General features: G+C 46.1%; 1 protein-coding gene across 3 annotated transcripts; it reads right to left on the bottom strand.

Annotated features, from left to right (window-relative positions):
• Window positions 1–951: 951 nt before the first annotated feature.
• Window positions 952–19,460, bottom strand: ACP6 (acid phosphatase 6, lysophosphatidic). Of its 3 annotated transcripts, none has more exons than XM_080915517.1 (11): window positions 19,402–19,460; window positions 18,927–19,277; window positions 11,240–11,368; window positions 11,005–11,135; window positions 10,599–10,675; window positions 8,768–8,855; window positions 7,688–7,817; window positions 5,271–5,371; window positions 3,090–3,185; window positions 1,581–1,746; window positions 952–1,127 (listed from the first exon to the last, which is right to left on the bottom strand). In XM_080915517.1, exons 2-11 carry the CDS (start codon window positions 19,122–19,124, stop codon window positions 990–992), a joined length of 1,254 nt encoding a protein of 417 aa, XP_080771643.1. In that variant the 5' UTR covers window positions 19,125–19,277; window positions 19,402–19,460; the 3' UTR covers window positions 952–989. The 3 variants fall into 3 exon arrangements, 2 of the variants coding, with proteins under 2 accessions (XP_080771643.1, XP_080771642.1); XR_013975001.1 differs by adding an exon at window positions 7,036–7,102 and having other exon boundaries at window positions 989–1,127; window positions 18,927–19,459; XM_080915516.1 differs by having other exon boundaries at window positions 18,927–19,459.
• Window positions 19,461–20,134: the final 674 nt, after the last annotated feature.

Raw genomic sequence — 20,134 nt, 5'->3', positions numbered from 1 at the left:
CAGAGGCTAATATGACTTCTTCCTTGCCTATCTGTGTGCCTTTCTTTTCTTTCTCTTGCCTTATGGCTCTAGCTAAGGCTTCAAGCACCATATTGAGTAAATTGAGTGGACATGCTTGTCTTATTTCTGAGTTTTCAGTTTTTCCTTTACTGTATGTTGGCTATAAGTCTGCCACACACAGCCTTTATTGTGCTGAGGTACATTTTTTCCATCCCCAGTTTCTTTAGGGCCTTAACCATGAAGGGATGTTGGACTTTGCCAGAAGGGTTTTGTTTACCAAGATGATCATGTGACTTCTGTCCTTAAGTCTATGGACATTCTGTATTGTATTTATTGACTAATGCTGAACTTATTAATCCTAACTACACCTCCAATGTCAATGTTAGACAGTATTTCCCCAGAAGACTTCTTGGCTTATCTAGTAACCCCTACCAGAAGGAGCAGGTTTGTTCCTATGTTCAGAACACTACATAATACACTGTCCTAGCTTAAGACACAGCACTAGAAGCCACAGATTACTTATGTTTTTCACCACCAAACTGCAACAACTTGAAGATACAATCCACTATCCTTTTGATAACTGGGACTTAATAGGGCCTGAATAGCATTGACAGAAACAAAGACCTTGGTTTCATAATTCCCCTGGCTAACACTAAAGCTTTGATCTTAGCAACCATGCTATGAGACTGGAGAAATGGCTTAGTGGTTAAGAGCACTGGTTACTGTTCCAGAGAAAGTTTGGCTTCCAGCATCTACAAGGCAGCTCACAACCATCTCTGACTCCAGTTCCAGGGGAATCCAATGCCCTCTTCTGGATTCTGTAAGGCACTAGGCACGTAAGTGGTACAGAGACTTATATTCAGGCAAAACATGAACAGACATAAAATAAGAAATCATGCCACAGAGTAGAGAGCCCCATTTTGATCTTAACATGATACTCTTTTATATAAAGGCACTTTATTTAAAAACCAACTTATCATGTAAACCAGTCACTCTCCAAGCTCCACTGTCTGTGCTTTCGAGCAGAGTGTTCGGTATTTTTCTGGGGTTACAGAGTAAACAGACATGGTGTTCAAGAACTTGTCCAGTGGACAGAGCTTGTCGGGGCAGCCTCTTGGTACCTGTTCCTGCAAAAGAAATAGAGCTCAGCGGGTCTTCAGAGAGATCTAACCTCAGTTGAGCCCAGCTTTATGGACGTACACACATGTAACAGCCAGGAAGACCTCCTCCCCTGCAGAGTACACAGTTCCTCTCCTGGACGTCAACAATACTGAGTCAGCTAGGGCACCAAGACACCTCCGTCAGGAGGTACAGCTTGGCAGACACACTCAGGAGAGCTGGAGAGTAGCCCTATCCCTAGAAGAGATCTATACTAGAACTGAGATGTGGCCATGTTGTACCTTTCTACCATAGGCTGACGACTGCCCTACACACATAGGATTCAAAGAGCTGAGGCTACCACTTGGGACTCCATTAGGTCTGAGAAGAGACACCTGACACTAAACCAGATGTACAGGGTAAACCAGGTGTGCTGGGCTGGGTGCTTTGCCACCAACCTACTCCCACCTCAGAGATCTTACCTTCCCATTGTAATAGAGCTGCAAAAACCACTCCTTAGATTCTTGGTGCTGGTAGAGTTCCATGGTCAGGTCAACAGCAAAGGGGGGCCATTTGTGGTCAAAAATCCCCAAGGCCAATAGCATAGGCAGCAGGGTTACATCGTGAGTTGCATAAAGGTACATCTTTCTGCAAGAAGGAAACGGTTCTCCACAATTGCTTGCCTTAGGATCAGAACTCCAGGAGGCCAAGACATTACCTGTCGCCTCTGAGTGAAAAAGAGTAGCTGCCTCAGAAGCAAGGGGCAGCTAGCAGTCAACTGAGCTGGTTTAAAACTCCCCTGGAGCAGATGGTGAACAGCCTATTCCCACTCTCACTTCTCAAGGAGAAGAACGACCTCTGGAACAGCTCTTTGCTTCCACCTTCCCGAGCACCCACTTACTCCTTCCCTGGTGAGTTTCAAAGGAGAAATGTGTGGCCTACCTCTCTTCTCCCTCTGGGTCCTGCCAGCCCGTGACTGATGTTCTTCCTACTCTTGGCTACGTGGGTGTAGGAGGGTAGCCCCTGCTCCTTGCAGGTTTGGACATTTTAATTAGTTTCAAACATATATTAAGCTGCTTGGCCTTCAACATATTCGCTAAGAAGCTTTAATCAGTAATGTAAGAAGCCACTTTATGGCATCTGCTTAATGCTAACATTTCTCTCCTCAGCATGGTCAAGGACTTTACTGACGCTAAACCTAGGGGACTAGCACAAGGGGGAGAGTGACAAGGAGCAAAAGGTGCAGGAGATGCAGTGCAGATATGTGGGATGGACAGACAGACAGGCACGGTTTACTGTCAGAACCGCTGCTCCGGGTTCCAGGCCTGCTTTTCCCCGAACTCAGCCTCTCTGCACCCCTCAGAGCACTGCAGGATTTTAGCTGTGTTACCTTCTCCTCACACCCTGGCAGTACCTGAACATTAAGAAGCATCTAATTAAAATGCAGGTTTTTCTTGGGCAGGATAGAGAGGGGCCTAAGACTTAAGCAAGTCTCCAGGTAACGACATTGTTGGCAAACCACAATTTGCTGAGCTAGTCCCCAGCACACATGAACAAATCCAGGGTCCTGGCCCAGTGTCCCAGGCTCTGTGAACGTGGGGATAGAAGCCCATATGCTGTTTCCAATGTTTTAAGAAGTGCAGTGATCATACTTTCTGTCCACCAAATGAAAGATTCAAATCAGGTCATCATTGTTTTGGACTACTAAAATATCAAGCCAGTGTGATACTCATGCATTTGACATATATTCAGTTAGATTTAAAAAAGAAAAGAAAAATAGCTTTGAGATGGTAAAATAGACATATTCTAGGAAAGCTATGGCAGGCAGGAAGGTAAGAGGCTGTGAACTGCTTGGGGGTCACATGGCCTTGTAAGCACTGACTTGCAGTCACGGACAGCCTGGTTATGGACACATACCCTTGCGTCCCTCCCTCCAGCCAGAACCAAACCCCATGGCTTTCTGTGGCACAAGCATTCACTGTGCCGGGTACCTGGTCTTGCTGGGTGGGGTGGCAGGGTCTACAACTTTGAGCAGGTTTCCCTCCAGGATGTGTAGGAATGGGCCCACTGCCATCTGCAGGCTTTCCCTGTGAAGCATGAATAACATTCAAGCACCTGGGAGGCACTTGGCACCCAGGAGAGGTGTCAGCTCTGCCTCCTAGGACCTCAGGGCGCAGTCAGAGGAGGCAAAGAAAAGACAAGTAACACGGGGGGCACAGCAAGGGAGAGAAATGGCTTCACAGCAAGTTTGAAGGTTCTCTGTGAACAAAGATTTCCAACAAAAACATCAGGATACACACCTACCATGAATGCAGCTAAGACGGAAACACTCAGGAGCTATAAGGGAGTGGGCCCTGGGCTGGAGATATGGCTCAGAGGGTAAAGTCACTTACTTCTAAGTCTTTTAGAAATGGGGAACCTACACAGTGGAAGGAAGCCCACCCGAATCTGCACACATCATACATGTGCACACATCATACACATGCATGTGCACACATTTTAGACATTCACGTGCACACACACAATAAGTAAATGCAAACAAACATAACTATGCCTCGAGGAATCAAAGAGCAAGGCTGGGACTCAGAAATCCCAAAGGCCCTGGAGAAGCACTGGGAAGCGAGGAAGGGAGGAGCATCCGCTGCCAGACTGTCTGCCACCTGTAACTTCTGGAGCTGAGCCGTGAGGACCCGCTCATCTCCCTTTGGGAGCTCAGAGCCATCTCCTAACACTTTCATTCTAGGTCATCCCTTAACCGCAGGTGACATAACTCAACTCTCACAGTACTGAGCAAAACAAAGAAAGGCTCCCAAGTGACAAAAGATTTATCGCCTCACACTTTTTTTTTTAGGGGGGGGTGCATGGATCCCAAAAACTAAAATGTAACATACCGCTCTTAGGATTCTAAGTACTTAATTGCACAAAATAGAAGGAGGCTGGCTTGGCTGATATGAGTCTGTTTTAGAAATTGCCACCTTCATGCCTGAAGGAACGGTAAGCAATGGGTGGGGGGGCGCAACCACCCCACTACATGTGGCACGCACCTGCCAGGTACGCAGGCCCGACAACCCCGAATGCACTGTGACGTTGTAACATTTGTCCTTGAAGAAGACATCAGTTTTATGAAACTGATATGAATGGAAAGAACGGCAGAGCAGTGTGGCCAGATACACGCTGCCTGCCTCTTCTCATAAGGTTTTACTAGAACACAGCCACACCCTTTTATGTTCGTACTACCCATGAGCTGCTTCATGACGCATAAAAAACGAAGCCACGACAGACCAGACATGGCCCGCAGAGCCTGGGGTATTTACTGAGCACGTTTACGTGTGGACTTAGAGGAGGAAGGACAGCTGAGTGGTTTGGCTGGGGCACTTGTGCATGCCCAAGGCTAGAACATGCGGACATGCTGGCTCTGAACCCCACCAGAGGCTCTTTCCTTATGCAACAAACCCTGCAAATTCTTGAAAAATTAACTGTTCCCCTTTAACTGTTCTCATCCCACTAACAGTCCCGGACTGTCCCTTCACTTTGGCTTAACTGATCTCACCTATTCTTAGTGCAAACTGGATGCTCTTAATCAGAAAAAGAAAAGCAGTGGGCATTCCAGAACAGAATCCCAAGTACCAGCAAGACGCAGCAAATTGGTTGGAGGATCTGGGACCAAGTCCTAGCTCTGCACCTGCCTCATGAGCCCTGAAAAAGTAGCCAGTCTCTCTCAGCACAGTCCTCCCTCAAGCAGGGACAGGGATCAAAGGAGGGCTCTGTGGACACTGTCCAGTTCCTTTACCTATAAAAGCAGCAAAAGATGCCTCCCAAGCAGTGGGAAGGGGGGAACTACTTGTAAACTGAACCACGAGAACTAGTGTAGCGTAACGATTTCCCTTTCCACTCCCTCCACCTCCGTCTTCTGAAAGGTAAAACAGGACTCCGACACTGGGTTTCGTGTAGCAGGTACGGAGGTTCGGGTCATCACCCCAGTAAGGGCAGAGGCCCGAGGGGAGGCTAGCAGAGAGGGATTTCCATGTTTCATACAATGCCAGCTGACTGCTGAAACCACCCCGTCCCCCTCAGGCACCCACGCACGCACGCACGCACGCACGCACGCACGCACGCGAGCACCTCTACCACTGACCGAGCTTGAGCCGTGCCAGTGCCTGTCGCGACCTCACCTGTCTTCCTGTTGCAGCATATACAAGGCCGTGTCCACGGCTCTCTGCTCGATCAGCTGAGCAAATCTCTTCAGTGCTGGGCAGTTTAGAAGGCTGTGCGCCTGCAAAGGGTCACAGCAATGTTACACCAAGTTCTTCTTGCCTCCTAAGGCACCAATGGCTTCTATTAAAACCACTGAGGCCTGTTTCTTCCTGGGGAGCCTATGTCCTCAGGCCCTCTAAAACTTTCTCCAGATCTACAGGCACAGAATTGCTCTTTCTTTGTTTTTTAAAGATTTATTTACTTTTATTTCATGTACATGGTGTTTTTGCCTAATATATGTCCATGTAAGAATGTCACATCCCCCTGGCACTGGAGTTACAGACGAACTGTGTGCTGGGAATTGAATCGGGTCCTCTGGAAGAGAAGCTAGTAATGCTCTTAACTGCTGAACCATCTCTCTAGCTCCATATAGGCACAGAATTGTAAAAACTGTTTCACACGCCAATGATGGCTCCCATGTGCTTCAAGTTTTTAAAAAACTAACAATTTTTAACTTTTAATGAAGAATAAAATATAAGTCAAGAAACTGACAAATTTCATTTGATTTTTATTTTTCTTAAAATGATTTTTAGAAACTGTGTGCCATATAAATACGTTTCATGAATCCTTGCCATGTTATGTGTACAACATTACATTTACTACACATAAGCAATACACATTGGTGCCTTGGGGACACTGTCATTTCTGTTAAGAGAAGGAAAAAGACCTCACACCGCCTTTGGCCATCAGCACTTCAGTTTAAAGAAGCCACTGTGTGAGGCTATATTACTGCATGAAATGTAATACACACTTCAGTGCATTTTAATAACATGTTTATATTACAGAAAACATATTCATTCATTAAATGTACTATGTATAATATATTTTTAATACACAGAAAGGTTTTATGGATAAATCAAATTGAGGAAAACAGTCTAAAGGATTAACCAGATTACTTTACAGATATCTCAAAATTTTACCTGAGTTGATTGTGTGTGCATATGTACACACATGAATATATGTGCATATACATGTGTGTATACATGTGTATGTACATGCATGTGTATATATGTGTAAGCATATAACTGTATATATACATGTAAGTGTATACAGGTAAGTGTGTGTGCAAGTATGAAACTATGTGTATACATGTAAGCAAGTATGTGTCTGCATGCACATGTATGGTATAAGCATGTAACTATGTGTATATATGTACGTGCATGTGTATTCATGTGACTGTGTGTATGTATGTATGTATGTATAGGTGTGCAAACATGTATGTGTAGACATGTGTGTGTGTACATGTAAGTGCACCTGTGTGTGTGTACATGGAAGCATAGTGCCTGAGGTGGAGGATGCACTACCACAGTGAGCATGTGACAGTCAGAGGATAACATATGACCATCAGTTCTCTCCTACCATGTGTGCTCTGGGGATCAAATACGGGTTGTCCAGCTTGGAGGTGAGCATCTTTACCCAAGGAGCCATCTTTACCCAGGATTTAAATATAAACACATTGATATCTCACTGTGTAGGCCAGGCTAGCTTCCAACTCTTGAAGCTCTTGCATCAGTGTGACTAATGCTGGGATCAAAGGACTGTGGACCCCACCAAGCTCAGATTTTAAAAATATGCTGATATCCATGCAGACTCTCTAAAAAGTGACACAAGAAAGAGGAACCCCGAAGGTTCTGGACCCTGAAAATGCTAGATTTACAAGTAGAGCATGGGGATGTCACACACCTGTAACCCTAGCGCTCAGGAGTCTAAAGCAGGGATCCGAGGAAGTTCTGAGCTGCATAGCTAGATCCTGTCTCAAAGAAAGCAAAACTCAGGCTGAGAAGATAGAAAACGCAGTGAAGTGCTTGCTGTGTTGGGGGCCTGCATTCGGACCCCAGTTTTGGTGGCACAAGCTTACAGTTCCAGGACTAGGTACAGAGACACATGCATCCCTGAGGTTTACCTGCCAGATAGTCTGTCATGCTTACTAATCCAGTGCAGTTAGAGATCCTGTCTCAAAAACCAAGGTGGATGCGTCCTGCAGAGAGATGTCTGAGGCTGTCCTCTGGCTTCCAAACATATGTGCACACAGAAAACTGGTATGGGTACTCATAACCAAGCCCTACGCTGTCCCCACTCCCCCAGACACACAGGTCTGTAGGAAATGAACTTTCAGAAGCTGATCTGGAACTGTGTGGGTCCTGTGTGAAGGCCAGCTTGTTGCTCATAGCCCTGCTTGGTTGATCTGGGCCCTTCAATCCTCACATGCACACCATCTACAAGTCCCATTGCAGCAGTCTGCAGACCAGACGGACTTCCAGTCAGTTCCAAGTTAGGAGCCAGCCCATCCCCATGGCTTTCAAAACCCAGGACCCCAGGGAAGCAGTTATCCTACCTGCTCAGCAGCCAAGTTGTCCAGGAGAACGAAGAAGTCCACTTGGTTATCGTCAATGCCCACCCCGGTTTTCACCTTTTCCAAATCCTCTGAGATGCCTGGCTGTAAAACTGCGGCCTTCTTCCGGCCCCTGCCAAAACCCACAGCTTCTGGTATTTTTATTGTACAGTGATCGGCAATTTACACAATGTAATTCTGTTTAGCATTTACAATCCCATGTAATCCTTATAAAAATCTGGTATGGTTAGCAACATTATTCCTACTTTACAGATGAACACATTAAGGTGCCAAGAAGCTAAATGACTTGTAAGTGAGCAAGAACTAGGGCTAGAATAAAAGGCTAAAGTTTCCAATCCCATTTCTCGGAGGTTTCATTGTGGGTTTATGTTACGGTGGTATATGATTGGACAGGAGAGAGGTAGGTGGAGAAAGGTCTAGGAAAGCGGAAGAGGAGGCAGTAGGTGGAGATTGAGAGGGGAGAGAGTCAGGGAAGAACGGAGATGGAGGCAGATGTGTATGTTTCTCTTGGCGCATCTCTTCATAAATAAGGCTGTTATGAATGTTTTATAAGGGATGAAATTGCACAAGATCATTTGACTTATCTAGGTTGGCAAATTATATTCTACCTATTGGATCAGAGTGGTTTGGTGTGTTCTTTGATGTGACTACTTAACTGAGTTCAAAGTGTGTAGTGGCAGAGCACATAAAGCCCACCACAGAGTTGGGATGTGTGTGTCTAAGGCTTGGCAACAGCATGCCAAGGGAGAGTGAGTGAAAACAACAGGCTGGGGCGGTCGTATCCACCCAACAGAGCAGCAGGGGATGTAGAGTGAACCCAGCCTGAGTTCCTAGAGGCAGCGTGGAGCGCCAAGTCAGAGATCCCTGTTGTGCCAGATGGCCCTGCAGGAGCCGGCAAAGCACGGGATAATAGGTTAGCCATCAATTTAAGATTTACTGCAACAAATCATAGCTCAAATCTGTGTGGAAACTATATTCTTTCTGCCCTCGATTACAGTCCTAGCATAGCCCAGAAGTGCCTGAGCACCTGTCAGCTCAGCAAGAGTGAGAGAAAACTGTTACCTGGTCTTCTCCCTCAGGTTCCAGCAGCTTTGATAGTTGGGGTACAGGACCTCAGAGCTTGCCTCATCAGTATGGATGACAGCAGGTCCTGGAAGGGAAGAGGAAGCACAGGTGGCAGGAGCTCAGCTCACTCTTCCAAGACCCTACTTCTGTCTTCTGCTTCCCTTTGTCTACAGAGCCAACCCAGGCCGAAGGTCCCAAGGTCAACCTTACTAGCAGTTCCTGCCCTGGCTCTGCCCAGGGATCTCCTCCAAGCACTGGATAAAGCAAGCGACAGGGGTTCTGTCTAGCACACACACCCTCCTACTGGGCCATAGACCAGAACAGGATCAGACCTGGGTCAGATCGGTGCTTCCCTGACTCATTCTAAAGATCCCCTATCCCAGGCACAACCAGGACCAGCATCTGGGTGTCCTAGCACAGTATAGCTGGTCTCCACGTCTTCAGAATTAGGTTGTTTCCCCCAATTCATAGGTCAAGACAGTAACTTAACACAGGCTACTCTGCTCAGAAGCCTCCTCCTGTGTCACTGACAGTGCTTCTGGGAAGGGGACATTTGCCTTTTTTGGAGGTAGACAAGGGAGGGACTTTCAGAAGATCAGGCCTTATAGATCTTTCCTCAGTCTGAGGGCTCCCTCAAAGGGGCAGCCTGCCCCATTTGCTTGGCTTGCCAGTCACACAGTGTGTGAAGTAGCTGGCTTCAGCCAGAGTTAGTAGCATCACCCAAACCAGCTGAGAGGCAGAGCCAACCTCCTCAACCCCGGAGGGTCTACTGCCATTCAAACAGAAACTGTATTTCCATCCCATTTAAGATACTTCAAAACAAGAATTTCTGCTTTGCAGTAGCACTTAATGTCCTAATACCAGTTAGGTCGTGATTATCTGACATTCAGAAGAGTGACAAATGTCAAAAACGTGGCCTCATTTGGTGGGTTTGAATTATTAGGGCTTGAGCCACAGGCTCCTGTTTTGAACACTTGTTCCCTAGAGGGGAGGAAGGAGTGTAGGAAAATGTAGAGCATTCACAAGGTGAGCCTGGCTGGCAGCTACATTATGGGGCCAGGCCTCAGGAGGCTACACCTGCCTCAGGCTTGGCCTAGCCTGTCAGTGTGTACACTCACAGCCTCCCATTCAGATCACCACATGTGGGGACAGTGGTGCTGAGCAGGTTCCTGCTGCCCTGCTTCTGTCACAGCTTCCTCTCCACAGCAGCCTCCTGTCGCTCTGAAACCTAAAGCCAAAATAAACCTTTCTTCCCTTGAGCTGTTTCTGTCAGATGTTTGGTCACAGGCATGTGGATAACACAAGCCTCACACGGGATCCAGGAAGGAAGGGAGAAATGCAGTCCTCGCCGTGAGAAGTTCTGAAGTTGACTATAATCATTCAGTGACTCCTTTAAGGCCCAAACTTGGCAACTTTCTCAACTAAGAAAGGCTGAGCAGAGCACGCTGACACCGTGTAGGTCAGGCTGGAGGTTATCGCTAAGATCAGAGCAACGGCAGCTTGGGTTCCGCTAAGTGTGCTCCTTACCCTCTTTTTCTGTAGTGCCTCACCACTGTTCACAAGACTGGACAGGGTCGCCCTCTACAACTTGCTTAGAAACCTGAGGAGTCGGGAAGTGACGGGACATCTAATTTCTGCTCAATGTGGAGGTCAGGTTGGCAAGGGCAACGGAAGGCTGGATGTTGAAGGACCCCCTATAACTTGAGCAACTGGAAGCCTTAAGCGCAGCCGGGACCAAGAGACGAGGCATGGAGGAAGAGAAGGGCAGCTTTGGAAGTGAGAAGCGAGCTCCCCGGCACAGGGGTGGCTTTCAGACTACAACACAAACCTTTCTGATGTTGGAAAAGCCCAGCCAGCAAACACCGAGTAGATTCCAGATTCCGAAACATGTTGGTAGAGCGAATACTGGAGAGAAATGAACATGCAGAGGCAGAGATGCTCACACAGGAACGGAGAACAGCTGGGAACGGAGCAGCTGCACACCTCTCAAAACCACACACAGGGTCCCACAGGGAGAAAACCTTTGCTCTCTCTAGACTGGCTGCCCCCAAGGACCTGAAAGCCAATGGCTGTGGCCTTCAGTGACTACCTGTTCACAGAAGATTATGACACAAAGGTAATCGCTCAGTGGTGATCTGGTGCCCCCCAATCACCTTGGACGAGAGTGGGGGTCTGGACAAATTACTCATGCTCAAGACCTTAAACGAGTAAGTATCTCCTTGTCTATGACTCACAAGACCTCTTGTGGGTTGTAGATTGGTGAAAGGAAGGAGATATCTTCTATGTAATTCTTCCTCAGTCTCTTTCCCAAGGCAAACATCTGCTGCATGCCCACCTTGGTCAGCTGCCCAGCAAACACACCACCCTAAAGTAGGGCATAGACAAAGAGAAGATTGAACATTCAGCTGCTCAACTCAGCCCAGAAAAGAATCCCTGAAGCTCTCTGGTGGGCTTCTCAGGGCCACTCACCCTCAAAGTGGTCTTGTGGTATTCAGAGTCGTAATGAGAATGAGGTTTCGGGCCCCCGGCTAGATTGGTGACAGTGTAATCAAACCGAGTATTTGGTGGGATCTCTAAAAGCTTGGGGTTCCACTCCACCTGTTGTGACCATAAAAGATGACAGAGAGTTGAATGAAAGCTCCTGAAGCTCACAGTGCTGACATCCTGTGGCCTCTAGAATATGTGACCTGAAGCAATTGGAAAGAAAGAAACCTGAACTCTCCCTCCAACTGAAGGAAGATATGACTTTGATTTATTATTCCTGGTGTCCTTAGCTCACCCTAAGACTCAGTTACAGCACTCCTGTCCCTTTTGACTATCAGGGACAGGGAGAAAAAGCCAGGCTGCTTGGGTGCAGCTACTCAGTGAGTGAGTGGATGAATGAATGAATGAATGAATGAATGAATGAATGGGTAAGGGAAAGAATGAACTACCGTGAGCTCAGTGACTGCCACGTTAGAAAACAGTTTCTAAGGAATCGATGTGCCTCAAATCCACACCTAGGACTCTGTATAACACCTCATGTTCCCATCACCTACTTCCTGTTCTTTACTTTCTGAAACAAGTGGCTGTAATCTGTGGTCACCTTTGTCTCTCCCATCTTCCTCTCTCCCGTCTTCCTTCGGTCCTCCTGATCTGGCTCCTGCCACAACTGGATGATTATCAAAGCATCACAGGTCTTACATCTCAACTGACCTGAGACCCTTACTCCTTTGGAGTCAGATGGCTCCTGAGCTTCTTAATGCTGTGACCCTTTAATACCGTTCCTCATGTTGTGATGACCCCCCCCGCCATAAAATTATTTTTATTGCTATGTCATAACTAATTTTTGTTATGAATAATAATGTAAATATGTGTATTTTCCAATGGTCTTAGGCTACTCCTGTGAACAATCCCCAGAGGGGTCACGACCCCCAGGTTGAGAACTGCTGTTGTAGTCCATGTACCAGCTCTTCCCAACCTATTCATTCTTTCAGTGTGAACACGATACATTCTAAAACTCAAACCTCTGACTCCCTACTGTCCCAGTCCCTGAAGGAAACTCTCACTCACGGCATATAACTCAAGACACCATGGCTATGGCCCTGAGCTTACACAGCAGGTTCACTGGCTCTTTAGAAACCTTAATCAAACTGCACCAGGCAAGCTCCTTTACTCGGCTGTCCTGTTCAGTAGACAGCTTCCATAGAACACCGAGCCATCTATTGCTTTTCTACTCTGGATACAATTAACAGCTCCGAAGATCTCCCAGATCCTCTGGAAGACACTAACTGTCAGACAACCAGATCTGGCCTTTTCTGGGTTTTCAGCTTAGAGGAAACAAGCCACGAATTTAAACGACAGCCCTGATGCAGCAGAAGTGGGTGTATCCCCCAAGACACCAGACACAGCTGCCACAGCTCAAAGCCAGATGCAGCTCTTCTTCAGGTGGTCTTAAAAGGAATGACGTTCGATGCACTTCTTGATGCAATGACAGGACGCAGACAAGCAAACACCTGAACTTGTAATAGCTGAGCTTCAGAACAGTAATACACAAGCTAAAATAGCAGATTTCCCAGGTGAAGTAGGAGTAGGCGCCCAGGGAACAGCCCCCTCAAACCCCTCACCCCCAGCACACTACCAGTATTGTGAAAGGACCATGGCCCCAGAGTCTGAAAACCAGTGGCACATGTCACAGTTACCATGGATGCAGGAGAGCAGGTTTTGACGTCAGGTTACAAGGCTTACAAGGTTCCATCTATGGATACAGGAATAGAGGAGGCAGCTCTAAGATGCTCCAGTAGGATGTGGCGTGTGGGTGAACACAGCTCCATTTGGGGGTGGGGTTGGGAGGTAGGCAGGAAGAATAAATAAAGATGAATATGGCTTTGGTTCTGACCCCGTGTGGCTATTGTGGGCAGGGCGGACAGATACACCCTGACTAAAACTAAGATAGGGCAGAACAGCAGGTAAGCTGTGATTGCTTCAGGTCAGGTCAAGGTAAGCTACCTCCTTTGAGTTCCCACTCTTGGCACAGTCCCCTAAGTCTGATCTGAATCTGTTTCATCTCTCTCCTTCGACATAGTGTAAATTCCTGTAGAGCTCAGACAAAGCCTCCATTCTGGTTAAATCCACAGAACCCAATGCATAGGTCCACAGGGCCCTCAGACCCAGTAGGTAATCTCTAAGCACATTCACCAACAGAGGACCTATGGTAGCCATAATGGGTCAAGCTAATAATTAGCAGGTGATTATTCTGAAACGGCCTGCTTTGGATTATTATATAATCTGCAACAGATTTGCCCTTTTTAAAACAAAGCTGTAGGGAATTCTTTTTAAGAAAGATTCCTGCTATTAATATGCTTTTCCTGTTATTATTGAAGATATATAGCAACCACTAAGTAATAGCACACCCCTTTGGAGCAGATCTCTGCAGATCTACGAAGATGCAATGTCTTGTAGTGATGTTCTATAGACAAATAGATGGCTTCTTCAGTCTTACTGATGATCCTATAAGGATTCCTAGAATTATATCAGTGATTATTAAGCTTTTTAATAGTGAAACTGCTATTAGGTCCTTTTCTAATAGTCAAAACTGCAATGAGAACTCTGCCAGTCTCCCAAGTGTCAGCAGTTAATTACTCTTAGATAGTAACCAGACTTTCTCCTACTCAGAGCACATTCCAAGAGGTTGCAAAACAACCAAAGGTCATAAAAAGGGAACTAATGATTATAGGTGCAAGAACAGAGAATAAATTATTGACTGGGTTTATCCATATAAAACTTCACTAATAACTTAGTTATAGTTTTAAACCTTCAGTGGACCTGGGGAGCTGAGACAGGTGATGGATGTTTAACCAGATAATTACTCCTAATGGATATGCATGTAAACATTCTCTGTTCTAAACTTCTATTTCAATTTATGATTTGATTTTTTTTGTGTGAACTTGTGATGAACTTTGTAGCATGTGCTCATGTATTCTTAAAGATGTGTAAGTACTGAGGACAAAGAGAAGAGAGTAGAATTTTTCCCTTACTAGAATTTTTTCCCTTTCCCCACTTAGAACTCTCTTTCCTCGCTTAGGATCTTTCTGCTTTCTCCTTAGATAGCTTTCATAAGAAACTTTTTACAACTTAGTAATAAACACTATAGTAATCTAAGTGTCCCCTTTGCTTGAATGTTAGAGCCCAGCTGTTCCAGCTGAGATAGAACAAAGCCCACTGTTAGGCTACAGGTGTCAATAGCCTGAGCCAGCAGCCTTTCACCCTCAGAAAGAACAAGAACGTGTTTAGGACTTTTAGAAGTTATCATCAGCTTTTCAGTACAGTTAGAGAGCTAGAAGGTCCTGAGACCCTCAGACTTTAAAGCCATCACCAGAGTCCTACTCTATATACTATACTACCCTCTCTGAGCCAGGACGCTCCCGGAACTATGGCGCTTCCCAGAGACAATTCTTGATGACCAGGTCATGTTGAATCTAAGCACAAGATTCAGACTTTCAAGCATGAATGATATAGCCATCCATACATACTGTGCCCCACCCCGACACTTACCCTCCTTCCTGCTGTTCAGTCTGTGAGTGGTAAAAAGGAACTCAAACCAGGCAGCATGATAGGAGACTAAGGGAAGAGTACTTTGAGTCCAATGGCCAACCCAGCCATGCAGGCACTAAGAACTTAACCAGAGCCTTTCCCAAGAGCAGTAAATGCTCTTAAATACTGAGCCATTGTTCCAGCCCCCTGGGCATGAATACCACCCCAGAAGAATTCTATAAAGTCCAGGCTTCAAATCAAGATCTTGTTTCAGAGGACAGGATTAGGGGAGAGACTAACTTGATCATTTTACCTCATATATTCACATAAATATAAACGAAGACAAGGACTGAACTCCGAGCATCTACATGGAAGCTTACAACCTCCTACAACTCCAGTTCTAAGAGATCTAATGGGTCTCTGGCCTCCAAGGTCATCAGGAACTCTTGTGGTGCAGACATACATGGAAACAAACACACACATAAACGCACCAATTAAAGAAAAATAATAAGTCTTAAAAGAAAATTAGGTGATAGCAATACACAGACTGTAAAGTGACTGACTCAAAGTAAGGAGGACAGACAGTGACAAGCAAGCGTAGGGACAAAAGGAATGCAGACGTATGGCTAACAAAAGGTGCCTATGGCCAAGAGCGCATGCTTATTGTGAAGGGGTACAGATTCCGGGCTACACTCTCTGGCTTTTAGAACTTGGCTAGACAAGTTCAAAGATACAAACAAGACTACGGCTCTGGAGAAGTACGCCACTCCTAAAGCTAACAAATTCCTCCCACTGGGGCCTCATAAGGAGGATAGCGGAATGAAGTGGACGTCTTTCTGGTAGTCAGAGCGGTGAGTCCTCTGAGACTGCTTCTCCCTGCATCTTCATTAGCATAAAGATTCTACCATATCACAACCCTAGGAAGGCAACTCCACAGTGGGATGGATCAGTTACATCCCATTTAAAAAGAAAAAAGAAAACAAAAACACACCCAAACCCTCCAGGATAAGGTTAAGCCTTGGCTACACATGAGGCATCACAGGAATTTTTAATTTTCAGAAGTCCGAGTGTCATTCTAGGCTAATCACCTCTGAAATTTTATGGGGTGGGGTGTCCACTTCTCAGCTATGGAGCCCAGATATTCTAAAGTCCCAGAGAAGAGATGTTTCCACCACACTCGGATACCCTGCACCAACTAAATCTGAATGTCTAGGAGGAAGACCCAGCCATGATTTCTTTTTCAATGTGTATGAATGTTTCGCCGGCATGTACATCTATCTGAGCACAGGTATGCCTGGTGTTCACAGAGCCCAGAGTGCAGTGGAGTCCCTGGAACTGGACGTATCATTTTGAATGGCCATGCAGGTGCTGGGAACTGAACCAGAGTCCTCTCTACTAGAGCAGTAAATGCTCTTAACTGCCGAGCCACTACTCCAAGCCCATATACCATCTCTGAAGAATTCAATATCCCGCCAGGGTTTAGAACCCAGTGGAGTGAAGGAACTGGCACATCCTTCATAGACACTTCTCTCAACTGAGCTTTGGGCAGGAGTTAAGCAATATAACAAGCTTCCCAGCTCATCTACACTGACAAAGACAGACAAGGAACTAGGGTAGCTAAATGGTGTAAGCGCTGAAAAGACTTCCCTATGGGGTCACCTTGCCACTGTCTTGAAAAAAACGGGGGAAAAGTTGAAAGCAAAGTTCACAAGTTTGTTTGCAAGTGAATTTGGAGTTACTCTGAAAGACAGAAACATGTTCCACCAAGTTCCATGATTTTATTTGCAAAGCACAGCCTTTTGGCAGGTCAGATCGATTGTTATCCAAACTGTAAGAAAACAATTCAGCAAAACTTCTACCGTTCAAACAATGCCTCTTTGTAAGGACCTGTGAGAAAACTGAACCAAGGCGGACACGTCTGTCCATAAACCAGTCAGAAATTATTAACTGTAGCAAAAGTAATTTTAGTCTTATAATTGTTGCGGTGCAATCTATTCTGACAATGCAGAGTAAGAAAGGCTAGAAAACTCAATTATCATGGAAAGTGGAAAGGAAACTTGAGAGACAATATCCTGAAACAGGTCATAGGAGGCTCATGGCGTTTACTCACAAGCTGACTTGGCTCCATCCCAGGCTTTTATGCACAGAATGTTATCCAAGAAAACCAGACATGCTCTTCTGCCTAGGGTTGGAGAGATAACTCAGCAGCTAAGAGTGCTTGCTCTGGGGACTTTAGTCTGTTCTCAGCATCCTCAGCACCATCCCATAGCTCATAACCACCTGTAACTCCAGTTCTAGGAAAAGGCCTACACACCCACACACACCTACCTATAAACATACCACAAGATCCTTTTTAAAATCTTAAAGTAGCAGCCCTCAGTCTGCAGTGTATGAGTGGGAAGTTAGAGCAATACCCCTATTCATACTGTAAAGGAAGGCCATGGAATTACATTCTCCATGTTTTGTAGCTACATAAAGATAATGAAGCTGGGATTATTAGGAGCTTCCACCATAAAGGTGTAAGACTCCCATCACATACCAACTGGCTCACACAATGTGCGCTTGCACGCTCACACATACACACACAATCCTTGAAAGGATTTAAACCTTTTTTCTTTTCAATTCAAAGAGGCTCAAGGAATGTAATGAGTATCCTTAAGTGGAATTGTTTCTCCCACTTCCCTCAACATAGAATGATGATATCTTGCCAAAGCATGTCAGCGAAGCAAGTTCTAGACTGGAATCCACCAGGACAGGCCGAGATTAGATTGATAGGTATTTGCAGTCTGTATACTCTGTGGCCAGATCCAGACGAAGTTTTGCTCTTTGCTATCACTGGTAACTCTGTCTAAAATATAAATGTATCTTTATATTTTATGTGATATATATTATTACATCTTTATATAAAATATATTATTATATCTTTATATAATTTATAAAATATATTATATATAATTATTATTATTATATTATATATCTTTATAAAATATATCTTTCTAACACTCTCTAGCAAGGAAAGAGAAGAATAGAGGTGCAAGAGATGGGGCATGTGTACACCAAATAATAAGACAACTTCAGGGGCCTAATGTTAAAGACATGGAGTGAGCAGGGATCAAAGATGCAAAAAGAGTTGCAGTACCGGACAGAAAGTACTATAGCCATAAAAAGAGGCTAACTGGAGATCTGGTAAATAAACGCCTGCTAAAATATGTTTATATGAGAGGTACTCTGGTGCCTTGAGTTTTTCATGTGTGGCGACTCCCTTTAAACTCAAGATCTAGGGTTGAAGCTGTAACTCACAGCACTTCAGGAAAGCAGAAATGACCATGAAGAGTATATCTGACCGAAAACATAGCCACTCCACGGGTAAATTCAACACTTGGGCCCTTAGGGACTTCTGGTGCCCTATTCTTTTTCACCTGTTAGGCAATCATTTTTAAAACAAAAATCAAATTACTTGTGCTTTAATCATAATTATCCTGACTTATAGCCACAAGACTAGCCAATTAAAATTTCCCCTTCTTACCACAAATCCTTTCCAGATTTCTAAACCTAAAAGGTTAAAGAACCCCCAGATACGATCCTTGTTAGCAATAAGACTTCATGAGATAACAAATGGTCTCTGGTAAACCCGTGAGAAAAAGCTGTATTAAGATGTGGTCCCCAAAGCGCCAGCTTGCTCTGCACCTTGGTAGCACTAAAGGCAGCTCCTGGTACAAAGGTCTCTGACACGAACAAACAGGGAAACAGACACTTACAAGGGCCACTGCATCCTTGAACTCAGGTTCAACCTCAGAACTCCTAAACATGACTCAACTCCATATCCACCGAATCAGAATCTGCATTTAAATCACACACACATACACACACACACACACACACACTCACACTCACACGGGCCATTCCTAGGCATCTTTGAAAAATTACATTACACCTCGAAACTGAAAGTTTAGGGGCTGCCCTAGCCAGGAAGGAAGACTTATACACTGGTGTGGGGATGAGGATGGGGAAGAGGGCTCCAGGCCACAGCCTGAGGACCAGTCTACTGCTTTTTCCCTCTTGTCTAGACCCAGCCCTAGCCCCTCTGTACAAGTGTGGACGCTAAGGTGTGTCCCCACGAACATCTACGTGTCTCGCCTCTCACCTGCTCCTCCAGCGGGAGCGGCTTGAGCGGACTCCGTGCCCCGTGTCGAAACACCACCTGCACCATTTTCAGCTCCAGTAGGTTGCGGTCTACCGGACGCTGGCCATCCGGCGGCCGCTGCTCGGCCAGGGCCACCCGCCGCTGGTGAAAGCAGTAAGCCATCGAGGCCAGGACACCCACGGGGGCCCACACGCGCATGCTGGAGGCTTTGGAAGCTGAGGGCTCCTCGGGCACCGGGGCTCAACAGCTACTCAGAAGTTAGCGGGGACTGGAGGGCAAGTGCATCCAGCTCTCAGAACCAGCGACTCTAGCAGGGCGACCCGGCGACAGTCAGGCCCTAGGGGCGGGAGCCTGGTGGAGAAAAAGGGGTGGGAGCAGAAAGACTGTATAGTAGTTTAAGCCCAGCCGACGATGGCCGCTCCTACTGCAGGCTCAGTCAGGGCAGCTACTTGGACCTGAAACTTGCTCTTCAAACCTGATGAAGGAGAGGCCGCAAAAGCAGGAGTTACACGGGCGCACGGGATTCGAGTCCACATTTTATAACCAAGCTCCTATGCAATTTCTTGTTCTCCCAAGGACCTGCCCCAATTAACTCTGCGCACAGGAGCACGGGAAAGTGAGTCCAAACACTTTGTCCGATCTGGAAACTCGGCCCCGTAAAAACTACAACTCCCACAATGCTGTGCGTGGCCGAGGTCCCCAGGGAGGGCAGTTCCGTCAGCCCCCCGCCACGCTCGAGGTCCCGCCCCCATGCCTCCCACGTTCCACTCCCAGTTCTGCTAGTCTTCAGGCTAAGGCTGCCAAGAAGTCCCAGGTAGTAAAGGAATTTCGTCTGCCTTTTTTTCCCCCTTAAGGGTTTGCCTGTGAAGAGAGGAAATGAGGGTAAGGAGAGGCAGTGTTAGGATTGGGGGGTCAAAGGGGAGAAGTTTGAATGTGAAAGAATTCCCTGAAGTCCTCCATGCAAGATTACTAAAGTCAAGAACTGAAACATCCATCAGTAGAGTGTTTACTATTTGTGAAGTTACCTTCCCCCATTTTGTTTAAGAAAATTGAGCTGGGGATGTAGTTCAGCGGTAGAGCACTCTTGGAGCATGCTCAGAGCATTAGAGCCAAAGACTAGGGAAGCCGGCTGCCCTAGAATAGAGCCACCAAAGAGTATTGAGGAAGACTGAGAGGAATGGCGGTAGTGTGTTGTCAGCACCCTGAGG

Source organism: Micromys minutus (genome assembly GCF_963924665.1).
Source record: "Micromys minutus genome assembly, chromosome: 4".
Taxonomy (NCBI): domain Eukaryota; kingdom Metazoa; phylum Chordata; class Mammalia; order Rodentia; family Muridae; genus Micromys; species Micromys minutus.
This window is presented reverse-complemented; position numbering and strand designations above follow the sequence as displayed.